This window comes from Anabrus simplex, chromosome 1 (assembly GCF_040414725.1).
Source record: "Anabrus simplex isolate iqAnaSimp1 chromosome 1, ASM4041472v1, whole genome shotgun sequence".
NCBI classification, from domain to species: domain Eukaryota; kingdom Metazoa; phylum Arthropoda; class Insecta; order Orthoptera; family Tettigoniidae; genus Anabrus; species Anabrus simplex.
Genome location: NC_090265.1, coordinates 1119921709 through 1119938024, shown reverse-complemented (window position 1 = coordinate 1119938024; position 16316 = coordinate 1119921709). Strand labels below are relative to the sequence as shown.

At 39.1% G+C, this 16316-nt stretch overlaps 1 protein-coding gene across 1 annotated transcript in view; it reads right to left on the bottom strand.

Moving 5' to 3' along the window:
* The window catches only part of eIF2Bgamma (eukaryotic translation initiation factor 2B subunit gamma), a 110485-nt gene that overhangs the window by 67983 nt on the left and 26186 nt on the right, over positions 1–16316 (bottom strand). Inside the window, exon 4 of the mRNA XM_067137355.2 lies at positions 1122–1284. Within this exon, the coding sequence (XP_066993456.1) occupies positions 1122–1284 (163 nt within the window). The remainder of the gene's footprint in view (positions 1–1121; positions 1285–16316) is intronic.

Genomic DNA, 16316 nt, shown 5'->3' with positions numbered 1-16316 from the left:
ACCACACCCCTCCACAGGCTGCTTCCCCCTCCCCACCACCTCCCAGTCCGAACACTACGACAGCCACACGAGGTACGTGTATGGCTCTTCCCGTGCTCATGCTGTTAGCTCAAGGAGCGTCGCTCTCTCATTGCCCACATACGCACTAGACATATCATCAACTAAAGGTATATTCCAGGACAGAATAAATAAACTCTATAAAAATAAATTGACAAGAAGTCATTTGCTGTCATCTTGCCCTACAACGAGCAGAAATAAGAAGTAAAGAATAATTTCATAATTTGTAAAATAGAGGAGCATACACTAATCAATACAAGAGGATATCTAATCTACACGAGAAGTTGTAACAGATGTAACTATAACAGAAAAGGTATTAGCAGTTTAAAAGACAAAAGTGTGAGAAGCTGTATTAAGAGATAAAAATGCAGAAGAATTGACAAAAGAAGCTTGACAACTGAGATTGCAGTGTTCAAGTAGATTACTCAAGAATGTATGGAAACAGATACAGGCCCCAAGAGACTGGCAAAAGGAAGTTTTATTATAATGTGGTACCTCTTTTTAAGAAGGGAATAAAGAAGGTATGTAATAAAGTCCGGCCCCGCGGTGTAGGGGGCAACGCGTCCACCTGTCACCCGGTGGCACTGGGTTCGATTCCCGGCTGGGTCAGGGTTTTTTAAATGTAATGATTAATATCCCTGGCCTGGGCACTGGGTGTCTGTGACGTCCTTAATCTTCCTTTCCTTACACACAACATTCCACACTACCGCCATTCCAATTACACGGAGATTCATACAATATGGTGCCAGTAGGAGCAAAAGATCCACAAGGGTCGATGCCCCGAACAAATAGCATTTAATAAAAAATATTTAAAAATTACAAAAAAATCACTATTATAGTATATACCAAGTTGTAAAAATATTGTGCAAAAGTAATAGAAAGAAGAACTAGAGAGAAGGTAAAAACAAACCTGCAAAAATGACAGCTTGGTCTCAGGAAAAGGTCAACTGGGGAGTCTATTTTCAATACCAGTATGAGAAAAAAATATGAAAAAGTGCTGGATGTATGGAAAAAATGAACATTTATATACACTGTAACATTTCACAGAACTTAATCACACTCACCTGGTTTGTACTTAGTCTTGGGTCCTGGAGTGACTCCAGAGGATTCACTTGAATTCTGGAAGAACAGGGCAGTGATAGAGGCGTGATGTTTCCGGAACATGTTCAATACTTCATGGAGATTCACATCCGTCACCAGATCACAGCTCACCACCAGGACATCTGACTGTTACAAACACTTGATGAACCTTCTGGCAACATATGTTGATTGTTTAATTCAGAACTGAATAGTCGGTACTTTCACTGCATGCAATTGAAAAATATCATATTTTTCACAGATAAAATAAACCTTCAGTCCTATAGTATTAAATACAGAATGAAAACACAGCATCAGCACAAAAGAGCATAGCACTTTATCACTATTGGTTCAGGTTTGGGAAGCAGATCTCTAGAAACTGTCACCTTGTGTGGAACAGTTGCCATAAATTCAAGAAATTATTATGTTATCCCTTTTATGTTCCACTAACTAATTTTACAGTTTTCACAGCATTAAGGTGCCAGAACTTTGTATTGCAGGAGTTCTTTTACATGCCAGCAAATCTACCAAAACAAAGCTAGCATATTTGAACATCCTCAAATATCACCGGACTGAGTCAGGATTGAACCCTCCAACCTGAACTAAGAAGGCTCTATTATCTGAGCTGCTTGGCCCAGGAAAATTTAAAGACAACAGAGATAATACTAGTATGAAGTTGGCTAAGTAAGTGGTAGCAGTGGTCTGCTACCTTTAACAAATCAATTTATAATCATAAAAATTTAATGAAGTCCTAGTGAGGCAGTCAGAAGCAAAAAAGTGCGACAAAACATGAAAGTTTAAGAAACTTTATCACTCTATAATTTCAATGCCATACCTACTTTTTGGTAGGGATGGGTGCGACTGAAACTGAAGCTTCGCAACTCCACACTAATGTTATGCAAATTTGGGGGCTGTGGAGAGAATATGAAAATATGATGTGTATAAAACACTCATTTCATGACAGTGGAGGATGTATTTCATTATAATACACAGTTAATAATCATAGTTTATGACTGAAATCATACCAAGCCAAAACTATCAGCTCGATAAGTAGCGATAGAAAATAAATACACGTGGGTAACCTACTTTCATTTATTTAGGTATTTATTTCTGAACAAATGGCCCCTCTGTGGTACAGACAGTACAACAGCCTCTCACCGTTGCTCCGGTGGTTCGAACCCTGATCTCTGCATAACTGGAGCTGGACAAAGCAGAGATGGACAGGTTTTTTTTTCAAATACTCTGGTTTCCTTTGTCTTCTTTCATTCCAGTAACACTCTCCACAATCATTTTATTCATGTCATTCATTTAATCATTGCCTATAGGAGTTCGACAGGTCTTGCCAGCCGGCACAATTACCTTTCCATGTAGCAAATAAAGGGCTTCATTCATTCCATTCCTGACCCGGTCAATTGACTGGAAAGCAGGCTGTGGATTTACATCTATTTCTGAACAAGGACAACATTAAGATCGAATTACACTTAGTTGTTGCATTTATTGGAACTATTCTATAATTTGATGACCACTCCACATATGTTTCCATTTCTTGGACTGTTCACTTGAAAATGCAATTATTTTGACTATTATAAAACTTATCATAGGCATAATCAATGTTTAAAATATCATGATTGTCTTCATTGCCGTATCAATTTAGACTAAATAGGTAGGCAGAAGAAACTAGTCACAGGATGAGTAACTATAGGGTGGTGCACTAACTGTCATACACTGGCAACTGTTTATAGAAAATATAATATACAACATATTGAATACAAAATGGGGTTAAAAAATTCACTGACATGTGCATGGTTAGTCTGTGTGCAGGACATGCTCAATATGTCCACCTTCTCGCTGTACAACAGCTTCGAGACGAACCCGCATGTTCGTGATCACTCTACGACACAAGTCCTTACTCAACCCTCGGAAGAAAGTCACAATGGCCGCTTGCAATTGCTGTACATTTTCTGGTTTATGGCGGTAGATTGTCTCCTTCAAATATCCCCACAGGAAGAAGTTGCAGGGATTGAAATCGGGGCTATGCAGTGACCAGACTGAGCCGCTCTGAAAACGCTCAGGATATCGATGGGACATTACACGGGGCCCGAAATATTCATTCAGAAAGTCCAGAACATCATTTGCTGCGTGCGGACAAGCTCCATCTTGCATGAACCATTGTGTCTCTATTGGTAGTCGTGATGCAAAGAGTTTTGGAAGGAAACTGTTTGTTAACATGTCCAAGTAATGCACACTATTGACTGTGTCATTGAAAAAGATTGGCCCAATAATTCCATGACTGGAAATTGCAGCCCACGCACACACACTTTCACACCATGACTTTCAACCTCGTGCACAATAGCAGGCCATTTTTCGCCCAAAACCGGACATTCTGTTTGTTCACTGCACCATTGAGATAGACGTGTGCCTCATCACTGAACCATGTATTGTGCAATACGGGATCACCTTCTGCAATAGCCCACGCAGCAAACTGTACTCGCCGTTGCTTGTCAAGCGCCGTTAGTTTATGACCTGTTGTCATTTTGTATGGAAACACGTCAAGGTCAGACTGCAGTATTCTCTGAATTGGCTGACGAGAGATGCCCAGCTGAACACATGCAGTTCTGGTGGATTTGGAGGGGCTCCGAGCCACAGCCGCTCTCACAGCAGCAACATTCTCCGGTGAGCGGACCGTCTTGAGGCGGGGCCGTTTTCTCTCCAATATGTTGCCTTCTGTTTCAAATTGCCTGGTCTGTCTGTATACTGTCTGCTGGCAAGGAGCCCACCGAGTACGGAAATGAACATGAAACCTTTCCTGGGTCCGAGCTACGCTCTTTGTTTCCGCATAAAACAACACTATCTTCACCTACTGTTCACGCGTCAGTCTCCCTTTGTCCGCCATGCTGTATAACTGGCTGCTGGTACGCATGCGAGACATGTGGTGCTGCCTGTCGGATCACGCATGAAATAAGGTTTCTGTTCACGAAAGGACATGGTTGTGAGCCCAGGTTTACACATTTTATAAAACATTTCCGATGTATGACATTTCGTGCGCCACCCTGTATATATAGTTGTACAAATAAATCTGTCGTTCATGTAAATTTATTTTGAAGATTAAGTTACATACACGACATTCTAGGTAGTCTGTTGTTTAGTGATTTTGTCCACGAATAAGTCCTTTCATGTTATTCTATCTGGATTAGGGCCAATAATACAATTGTTATCAGCCCCTCTGTTATGTTAGTATGGGAAAATGGTTAATCCTATTTATCTGAAAATACTTAATCTCCTTTTGGTCCAAATTAATTATAGGTAACGTAGGTTATATGTTGTTTTGATAGCCAGATGTTAAAACATGGTCAAAGAATTGTCACAGCTCATTTTAATGGTTCTGATGCAAGAACAATCTGATATACAATTACAATGAAAAGAAAGCTTCCACCTACTCAATATTTTATCATATTTGATGACTACAGGACCGGTTTTGACCTTACTAAATTTAACAAGGAAGAAAGAGCCTCCACATCAAGCAAATGCCACATGGTGTATCTTAAAATACGAACATGTTACGATTCTTCTTTGAACACAAATAGCACGGGCATCATAGAGTGCATGCTTCAAGAATCTACACAATAATTTCCTCTTAAATCTCAACTGAGTTAACACAATCTCATATACTGCTTTCCAGCAATGACATGTGTTTTAATGTTTTTCTTCTGTATGTTATGACACAAAATCCATATCTTAGAATTTGCACCTGACATTTTAAACATTACACGTAAAATAAAGAAGCTTTTTTATGTCCACAATGCAGGTCATTGAACTTCAACATATGTTTTAACTTTACATGTACCACTAAGTGTTCACACCAAACTCTATTTTATCAAGACTTCATGAACAGATCTAATTTTGCCTCATAATCATAGTTAACTTTAGACATTACAATTTTATTACAAGTGTGTAACTAAATGGCTTATGAAATAAGGAAGTGCTACCCAAAAGTCCAACGTCCCATATGACTAACGATATGTGAATATTATATACGCTCATCTGTGTAATCACGCATGTTTACCAACTCTGATTCTAGTTTTAGAGTGAACCAAGAAACTTAAGGAACTTTTCAAGTTTAAGAACACTTCAAACTTTTAATAAATGTATTTTCATATATGTTATCTATGAGAAGATAGTGAATTTAAATATCAAATACAAGTTTCTAATTCGACGATTGTCCCTAATCATGAGAAACAACAAATTTGATGATATTATTGTCATGTGGCATTCCTTGTTAGATTTAGAATTGTTTATAATTGCATGTATGTTATATCAGATTGTGCGATCAGCTGAGGATGGCCTAAGAAAGGTCGAAACCGGTCCTGTAGATCAAATATGATAAAGTACTGATTAGGTGGAAGCTTCCTTTTCACTGTAATTGTGTATAATATCAATATGGAAATGAAACTATTAGATTACGAGAACATTCTGATATATCAAGCTCTATAACGAACTGTTTTCGAGACACCATCTAGGTAGAATGTATCAGTAGATAATGTACCTTATCATTCACCAAACAATCCATTAAAAAAAATTGAGTACATGCATTATGCAATAAAAGAAAGTTGTAAATACAGTACTTGAAATGGCCTCACATTTTCACATTTCTCCCCAAAATGTGCATATAAGTGATATTTTGTTGGAGCCGCACTACATGCGGCACGCGCCCATCCGTGTAATTTCTCAAGACGCATCCACTGGAGGGTTAATGCAAGATGAAATGCAGAAGTCTGTCGCATGGAGAGAAGAAATGTCTCTGGCACGATTTTAATGTAGAATTTTTATGTGATGTCCCGTGTGCATATTGAATTGTTAAAGAGAAGAACGCATGGTGCATAAAACGACCAGCTGATAGTCAGTTTCAGGCTTACATCACCTATAATGGAAAGGGAGAAATTCTTTCAAGCCTGTCAGTGATTTTTCAGTGGGGTTTTTGTCATTTCCAAATGTAGTGTAAGAACTATTGTAAAACACAAGAAGCGTGGAGGTATGGCTTATGTTGAAAAAAAGGGTAACAAAACAGTTCATAGGAAATAGGAAATAAATTTTATAGAAAGGAAACCGCTATCCCAGGGCAAAGAAAATAAATAAACAGTATGTAAGTCCAGATCCAAGCAGATATAAACTTTGGAAAGACTTTTATGAAAATAATCTATCTTTTCACACATACCATATTGTTTTTACTGAAGTTTTCAAAGGCACTTCACTGATCTGAAGTTCTGCCCATCTAGACATGATACATGTGACTTGTTCCACATTCAGCTTATGAGTGATCCTAACAGCAAAATCACCAAGCTGATAGGAAATTCATCATGCACTATAGAAAGAGAGTTAATGAAGTCAGATGGAGTGAATTCACAGAAACCTGGTAGTTCAATGTGCATTGCAGAAAGTGCTGTCACTACTTACCCTTACATACAGGAGTATGTACTACATGAGGCAACTATCAAACTGCAACCTAACCTAGGCATTCACATTGCAGATAACGTCACAGGATACATGTTTTTCTGGTATGAAGGGATGTTTGCCCATGGAGGTAATGAGATTTTGAGTGAGCAGTGTCTCAATACCTGATATGTTTGCCTTTCAAAGTACATCAGTATTCTGATTTAATCATTTCACTTGATGCCCAGGACTGATTTGAGACATTTCAGGTGGAAACAATCTAACATCTTGATATACTGTCAATAGGGATACCAAGTCTCAGAAGCATACAGAAGAGTTGGGAGTATAACAGCTTTATACAGAGTCAGTTTTTTGTGTAGCTGCAGGTCATGGGACAAGAAGATATGCCAGCTAAGCTTCCCAAAAGAAGTTGTTGCTGTGCTGATTTGACAGTACTGGGCGAGTTGGCCGTGTGGTTGGGGGCGCGCAGATGTGAGCTTGCATCCGGGAGATAGTGGGTTTGAATCCCACCGTCGGCAGCCATGAAGATGGTTTTCTGTGGCTTCCCATTTTCACACCCGGCAAATCCTGGGGCTGTACCTTAATTAATCCAGAAACACCAGAGTTTTTCAGTTTTCGATTTTTAAATTTTTGTTTAATATTCCCAGCATTCACATACTATAGAGCACTTAAAAGTCATTTTTCTAAAAATTGGATGAATGGTTTCTAAATAAGGGCCTGGTACCGTACAGTACTGCATGGCGCTTGACTTACCTTTTCGGTGAAACATGGAAATTGTTACCTCCTTAGAATACCATGAAATTTAATGCTTAATATTGTTACAGAATATTGCTTACAAATTACTTAGTAATAAATTAAAGAAAAACGGTGTTTATAAGTTCATTTGTGACATCCCTTTGGGAATTCCGAAAAATAACATTAGCTCACACGTGACATATCTTTAGAAAATTGGAATGATATGAATATAGACTTCAGTTTTTATTAACCTATTCCCACTTTTCACTAGTTTGGACTAGCAAAAAGTAGTATACACAGACGCCCAAACTACACTGGACACGCTCTCTGCGGCTGCAGGATTCGCATCCAGTGGCCATGTAGCACCGGCGTTTGCTTGTTGGAGCGATATAGTGATGTAGGTTATTGAATCTCAAAGTGTCAGGCACTCTACAAAAAAAAAAAAAAGTGTTAACAATTGTATTTTACATATCTTGCACCTTCCTAGTTCTGATGGTGGCATTTGCACATAGCCACTGAGAAGTAAAGTGATGACGAATACTTTCATTTCTTCGGGGGTTACTTTAGTATCTTCTTCATATTTAAAAAGCACAAGCTTCAGAGCACAAGAAATTCACAATTTCATTGTCAAAATTAAACTCAAAAATATTTTTAAGCATAATATTTCGAAAAGTGGAACATTTCACTAGGGAAGTGGATTGTTGTGGGAACTAAGTTATCCGCCATCCAGACAGCTGGTGGATGAGGTGATGATTTCTCTCTTTTCGCAGGCTATTAATCATTACCAGACATGGATTTTCTACTGCTGTGCGGAATTTACTGGCTCAGCACTACTTCAGGTGGGGCTTGGAGTTCACCTCCCGTAAGGTTATCTGCGAGACCCCCTTCATTTTCCTCAGCCAGATCTTCATCAGATAATACATTACATTCCGGTGGTTCAATATATATGGCTTCAGCATCAGTATCCTCTTCTTCAGTAACATGTAGAACCTCCTCAAGCGTCAAACCACTTGAATGAATTTCACATATCATTGGATGCGATACATCGTGCTCTCCACGTGTGTTATGACGTGCATTCTTTTGTAGTAAAATCTACAATTATACAATTTAATGACACATATAAATCATTATTTGCAACTACAGTATGAATTGTTTCTTTAGAATCGCCCTTAGAAGCATGGAACAGAAATGGAACAGAGAGGTACAGTAAGTACCATATGGTACCAACAGATTAATTAGTGTCATAACAGCTAACACAGAAATGCTGACCAATTGCTTGTTATTTCAAATCATGGACTGATATTTCAAGATAATAACCACACTATACAAAATTGTATTGTGAAAATTTATAAATAAAATAAAGAAACTCAGCGTAGACGGGCAGTCATTTTTATTCCTCTCAACATGATCTCAAATTCCAAGCAGTTGTTGCCGCAGACAAACACTCAAAATATAACCCTATGCTGATTTCAGGCATTGTAGGGAGTATCATCTTGACATTCTAAAGTGGAGTTGCCATATTTACATCGCGAGTAATGATCAGTATAAGAAAATCTGAAGTAAGGTGCACTGGTATACCATACGGTACCACACGGCGTTGCCGGGTTAAGGTCACGGCCGCTTCCTTCCAACTCCTAGGCCTTTCCTATTCCATCGTCCCCATAAGACCTATCTGTGTCAGTGCAACGTAAATCCACTAGAAAAAAAAATGATTCGACAGTACAGTTACATTCCATGTCCAGCTGGTTTGTAGATGTTATAGTGCTACCAGGTACTTGAATTTCTCCATAGACTTAAGAATTATGCAGCATTGTTGATATCTCGTGGCACATGCACCACAGGGTCAGTTTTACATGCACCGAGCTCGACAGCTGCAGTCACTTAAGTGTGGCCAGTATCCAGTATTTGAGAGACAGTGGGTTCGAACCCCACTGTCGCCAGCTCTGAATATGGTTTTCTGTGGTTTCCCATTTTCAGCTGAGGCCACGACCACTTCCTTCCCACTTGTAGCCCTATCTATATCAGTGCGACGTAAAACAACTTTTAAAAAAACAGTCTTGCATGCCATAACTTCAGTATTTTCATATTGATTTTTAGTCCAAATCTGGTGCACGATTCGTGAAACCTGGTTACATTGTTCTCAAGTCCTCGTATCTGCAACAATGGCCACATCATCAGCAAATATCAACTCTGTTTCAGTTCCAGGCTGCACTTTCGTACTGGCTCGGTGTCTTTGTGGGTTGAAGTGGATTCCATCACACTGATACTAGAAGTGGACACTGTCACCATTTTTCAGTGCATCATTTATCACAGCTGTGAATAAATGGAAAATGGTGTTGGAGCAAGAACACACCCTTGTTTCACTCCACAACTGACTTTGAACCCTTCTGAAATCATACTATTGACACAGATGTTATATTGCAAGCAAAATTAGATAGCCCTCAGAACCATGAAGTCGCTGACGACATTCCATTCAGGAGTCAGGAAGTCTTTTAGTTGTTTAAGGTCATATTTTGGTTATGTTTTGCACAGAAAAATGTACTGTACTTCGAATGTGATGTCCAATGTTGCTTCTGTAAATATGTTTGTGGCATCGAGACGAAACTTGAACTCAGTGCTGAATAGTTGACGCTTATTGTATCTCGTCTGAGTTTAATTACAAGTTTTAGAATAACTACAAGGAATTGAGCCTCTTGCAAGTTCAGATTAATGAAATGCATGTCATGTAAGTAGGCCTACTTGTTAATTTTAATGGCAAATATATGTTGTAGCTGTGATAATGTACTTTTAAGACTTGCAGTATGGGTATTAAGATCCACTGGAATGTCACCCTTGTTAAGAGACAAGGAAATACAGTGCCACAAGGGCTTATCTTCTTATTTGCTTAGCACTTGAGGCTTGTGACCTGTTCAGGTGGCACCGAAAGTATCATTTTTAACACATTGAGTGCCAAGCCGATTGTAGTACACTATTCCACTGATGCCAGGCATGAATTTCAATAGTATTCCGCTGGTGCCACAGCAATTATACGTCTTGTAGGTTGTTTACATAATCTTGGGATATATTAATATGATGTACTAAGTAAGCTTTATCTCATCATACCAACGTCATGTGTGACGCCATATGGTGTCACATCAATTTTCACTAAGCATAAAATATAGCGTGACACCATACGGTGTCACTGAATTTTTTGATGCTTTATATGGAATGTACAACACAAATTTCAAATATGACAAATTTATGTGATCATTCAAACTAACACAATATATATATGAAAACCTGCTGAAATGCAAAACAAGTCCTTATATTACATTACATATTGTTACCCACTGTGGGTGGGGAACACAGATGAAGAATACACTCCCGGTATACCCTGCCTGTCCTAAGAGGCTTCTGAAAAGGGGAAACCTAGGCGCGGACACGGATTGTGGTGTTACCATCTGTTGGACCACCTGTGGATGGGAAGGGTTGAATACATCCACACGTAATTCCTGCCTGTCGTAGAAGGCGACTAAAAGGGTCATGTGGCCACCGGTCTGATCTTTATCCTTTTTGAGGGTTAGTTGTAGACCGATTCAAAATTTTTTATGTGCATGCTCCTGTGGCTGAAGAAGTATCAATTTGAAGATTTAGATACTCCTGGCTTGTAAATGGAATATCTTTACGTGTCCCTACACAAGGACCTCAGTCATCATTGTTCACATGATTGTGTACACCATTTGCACCAGCATCGTCCCCACCTATAATGTCACCATCAGTATCACCACTGTCTTCCACATCACTCGATACATCCATCATGCTTTCACTGCACTCATCGTCACTAGCGTTATATTCACTGTCATCAACACTTACATCTTTCTCTCCATCAGAATTCATAAGTAATTCACAAATATCCAATTCACTAATTCTCTTGTTGGTAAGTCACTTACCATTCCTACCAAGAATATTACCAATATCTTCCATTTCTTTATATTTTTCACAGCTATACAAACCGGATAATAATTTGCACGTAAACGAGGAAAAAACCAATGCCTGGGGTGCTTTCACTTGTGAGAATAATCACCGGCCAGTCAGTGATTTTGAAAGAATACTATGGCACCATATGGTGGCACATAGTAGCAATACATAGCTGGATTAGACCCTGTAGTTCGCACTTCATGTAATACCAATTTTACGCGCACAGATGTCACAGCTTATTTTCTACAGCGCATCGCCCAAAACTCTGCTGTGCCGCCATATGGCGTCACGCCAATTCTGATTTCAAGACATGTGTGCCGCCATATGGCGTCACGTCATCTCAAATTTGAAAACCAGCGTGACACCATATGGGTCACGTGGCACTCAATGTGTTTAAAATGTCAACAGAGACAGATTTTAAGGCTTTATAGTTACATTAATAGTGATAGAACTAACATAAGGATTCATGAAGAAACTACAGTGAAAGTGTTAAATTAAGAATCCGTGTTACAGAGTTCGGTTAGGAGTGCTCCTCTGTTTGTTTGTCCAACCCTTGTCCCATTTCTGTACGGGGTCGGGTATGAGGTGAGGTAAGATGAATCTTTTGTGGCGGGTTTTTATGACCGGATGCCCTTCCTGACGTCAACCTCATCGGAGGAGTTAATGAGATGAAATGAATGACATGATATATGATACTAGGAAGGGAGAGGGTAAAACCTGGTTCTGGCACATAGCCTACTCCTGTCGAATAGCACCAAGGGGTCTGCTCCAATGGACAAATCGCTATCAACTGCTTCATATGCCCTCACTCCATATAAGCACTGTGGAGAGGTTTGGAATTTAATCCAGGCTTTTGGCACACAATCTAGTGATTAGAAATTGTATACCACTACCTTCCCTACCCTACCGGCCGCAATTCTGATGGCGAAAATTTTTCGAACAATGGGATTCGAACTGGCTAACCTTGGTGTCAGACCGTTTATAGACTTCAACACTTTAATGATCATGACCACCAGGTTCCTCTACCAAAGGAAAAAAATTCCTTTTCTACAAAATATGCAAAGCTAAAGTGCTATAAAGCATTTTAATGTCCAGCAGCATAGCAGCACTGTGCTCACAAAAATGCTCAGATGAATGGGGAATATGAGGTATGTATTTTTTTCTTTCTATATCTTAGTTCAATTACATATTTTGTTTCCATGGCAACTATTGGCACATTTTTAATTTCAGTAACTACAAATGATTTTCATTCGTTTGCAGGAGCAGTGATGTGGTCTCTTGTCAGCATTGTGTAAAACTGTAATATTACTGGTAACTAAAAATAGTCCCAGTACTGACCACAGTTTAATCATTGGTTCAAAATAACTAGTGGGCTGAGACAGGGAAGTGTTCTATCACCAATCCTGTTTACAATAGTAATGGATGACATCATGAGAACAGCACAAGCAGCATATGGAGGAAGAGAAATGAACATGATATTATTTGCAGATGATATTGTGATTTGGGGAGAAGACGACAGGAAGGTTCAAGAACAGTTGAATGTGGTGAATGAGAAGATCGAAGAATGTGGATTGAAAATAAGTGTAAAAAAGAGTAAAACTCTTGTTATGACTAGAGGGGAGAAGGAAGGGAAAGGTCAGATTAGACTTGCAGACAAGCCCCTGGAAGTAGTGGAAACGTTTAAATACCTGGAGAGTGAATTAATGGAGAATGCTCGACTGGATGCTGATATTAGTAAAAGGATTCAAGCTGGAAGTTGTTTCTATTATAGTGTAAGAAACATGTTATGGGACAAAGATGTGCCAACGGAAGCAAAGGATACTATGTACAAGATGTATTACGTACCCATAACAACTTACGGAGCAGAAACTTGGACAATGACAAAGAAGGATGAGAGTCGAATACAGGCAGCCGAAATGAAGTTCTTGAGGAGTATGATACAGAAGAGTAGAAGAGATAAGGAATGAGAAAATCCAGGAAGAAATTGGAGTGGATAAAATGAATGATAGAACAGAGAAGAGCCGACTAAGATGGTTTGGGCACATAAAGCGAATGAGCGACGAAAGAATGCCAAAAAAGGTGATGGAAATGCAAATCCAAGGAAGGAGAGGCCGTGGACGACCACGATTGAGATGGAAGGATACCATCCAACGCAGCATTACAGAAAGAAACCTGGACTGGGACACAATGTTGGAGGAGGAGTGGTGGAAAGACCGAAGAAAGTGGAGAGGAACCATATTTGCCCCTACCCGGCTACAGCTGGATAAAGGGAAATGATGATGATGATGATGATGATGATGATGAATGAATTTATGATAGAGACTAGTGGCATTAAGTTAAAAGTTAAAAGAACTAGTAAGGAAATTAATTGAAGTAGTGCAAAAGATTGTATAATGAATTCAGTGGCGTATGCTGGTATCAAGACGTGGGGTACCACTAGACTTAGGCTACCCCTTTTCGATAGCTGGTTTAGGGAACATCAAGCCTTAAGCATTTTGAGCTGCATCCAACAGCAAACGGAGCTGCCCGCTGTGTTGTCAAGGCTGCTTCACAAGCTACTGCCCTGGCCTCTGCCACCGCCAATACTCAACACCTGATCAATCGAGTTGGTAGCCTAAGGTTTAGCAAATTGAAGTCCAGCTTTGAGGCTAAATGGATAGAATGCTTGCCTTTAGTCCGACGGCCCCAGTTCAATTTTCAGAATCAACCCCCTCATACTGTTAATTCGCCTGGCTTGGGAATTGGGTATTTATGACTTCTTCGCCATTCATTTCATCCTCATTAAGTCACCACCAAGCCTATGTAGATGCCATGCACCATTATTATTATTATTATTATTATTATTATTATTATTATTATTAACATCATCATCAACATAATCGTTAAATAACAATGTTGAATTTTATAGCGGTCGTACCCATCGTTCAATGGTTAATTATCTTCCTCGGAAGATCAGTGGTGGTGTCCGACCCATGATTACGGGTTCGATTCCAACCAACAAAAGAGAACACTAAACCTGAAAGATTGAGTTTCATTTTAGCAGACCTACCAATAAAAAGAAAACTATATTACTCCTATAACAGCAGCCCTGCAGTGTCTTCCTACAAGGATGTAGAAGTAAACGGGAGGGAAATACCAGCACTCCGTTATCTATATATTTAAGACAGAAGGATGAGGTGAGGAAGTACTGTATATACGATGAGTAACACATGGTGATAGTTAGCAGTGGCGATCTGACGGACCGAAGCCTAGCACACAGCTATCCTCCGCAGGTCCCCGCACCTGTAGGCAGACAGCAGCAAGCCGCGTGAGGCAAGTCGATGGGAAGGGATGAGAGTCTGGGCTGCAATATCAGTCTCCGAAGCCTTGTTCTCAGAAATACGTGTGACGTGTTCTCTCATCGCTTTCAAGGTTTGCAAATGGAACAATGTGTCAGATACCTATAATATAATGTGCTTTAGATTTCCATCGCTTGTATTTGAGGTTTGGGCTTCACTGATAGCCTTGGTAGACCTCAGTATACGCCAATGAATGAATTGTATCTTTAATATAAAAGAAGTAGTGGCAAAAACCATTTGTTGGAGTTATGTATATTTGGTAATATTTTCCATTTTTTGGGTCAAATTTTTAAGAGCATATTTGGACAATTTAAAGTCCAAAACATCCAAATCCTATATATCACTATTAAGCACAGTACAGTATATGTTCATAAGAGACTGTGTTCTCAGACTGTAACGTAGGTTCTAGATATTATTATAAAAGCTTGCTTATTTGATTATCCTTACAATACTCTTGATTAATAACATATTCTTGGAACTGTGCGAATATAATAATATTTCCAATTTGTACTGCTAAGTATAGAGTGAGAATTATATGTGAAGAGAAGAGTATATTAAAATATTGCTAAAAGGGCTGGTTAAGTATAATTTGAATGTTAAGTGGAACGATAAAGGAGGATTACTGCTTGGACAAGATGAGGAAAAAGTTATATAGTGAAAATCAAATCAGTCAAAATCACTTTATTTGCAAATGATGTGTCTACCTCGGTGGCAAATGATACACAAAAATACTGTACATTGTTCTCAAGCACTAAATTTTAAATTAAAAAGAAATACAGTATTATTTATTTATTTATTTACATAGCTTACGCCCACATTGGAGCACTTAAATCAATCCATATACACTACAGTCTTCACAATATTAGTTGTAATGTTTTCTCAACTTCCTCTTTTCTTCCCAGAACTTCATTTTTTCTGACCTGGCCGCCCTCTCTTCATCTGTAATGGTGTACTGTTTTCGTTTGCCTGTTTTTAATTTTAGTCTTGTATCTCTGCTTCTCAGAAACCTCTTCTCTTTTCTCTCTGCAATTTGTTTCATTGTTAAATTAACGTTAACAATTTTTTTAATAAACACACAACTCACCCTTAATAAAATTATATTATTTACGAAATTCTACTCATAAAATCTTCTGTACTTACACACATAATCAATTCATATACAGTATGTGGAATCACTTCAAATAATACTCTACATCTGCTATAAGGTTTAAATTTACATTTTTTTTTAACTTTTTTTTTTTTTTTTTTTACCTATTTTGGTACTAACGACCTGCTGCATCTTAACCAGAGCCCCTTTTGCCACCGCTTTTCATATTTCCTGAAGGGCAGCTACCATAGCGATCCCAGGGACCTCGAAGTCCCCACTGTATTTCCCCACTAGTGGCTTTACGTTGCACTGACAGATAGGTCTTATGGCGACGATGGTATAGGAAAGGTCTAGGAGTTGGAAGGAAGTGGCCGTGGCCTTAATTAAGAAATATTTGCCTGGTGTGAAAATGGGAAACCATGGAAAACCATCTTCAGGGCTGCTGGCAGTGGGATTCGAACCCACTATCTCCCAGGTGCAAGCTCACAGCTGTGCGCTTCTAACCGCTTGGCCAACTCACCCGGTCCATTGTATTTCAACCCTACAGGCAGTCCCCTACTTCGGCTGCCCAATCTCCATAAACAAGGGGATGGAATCAATTTATTCACAAAAATTCT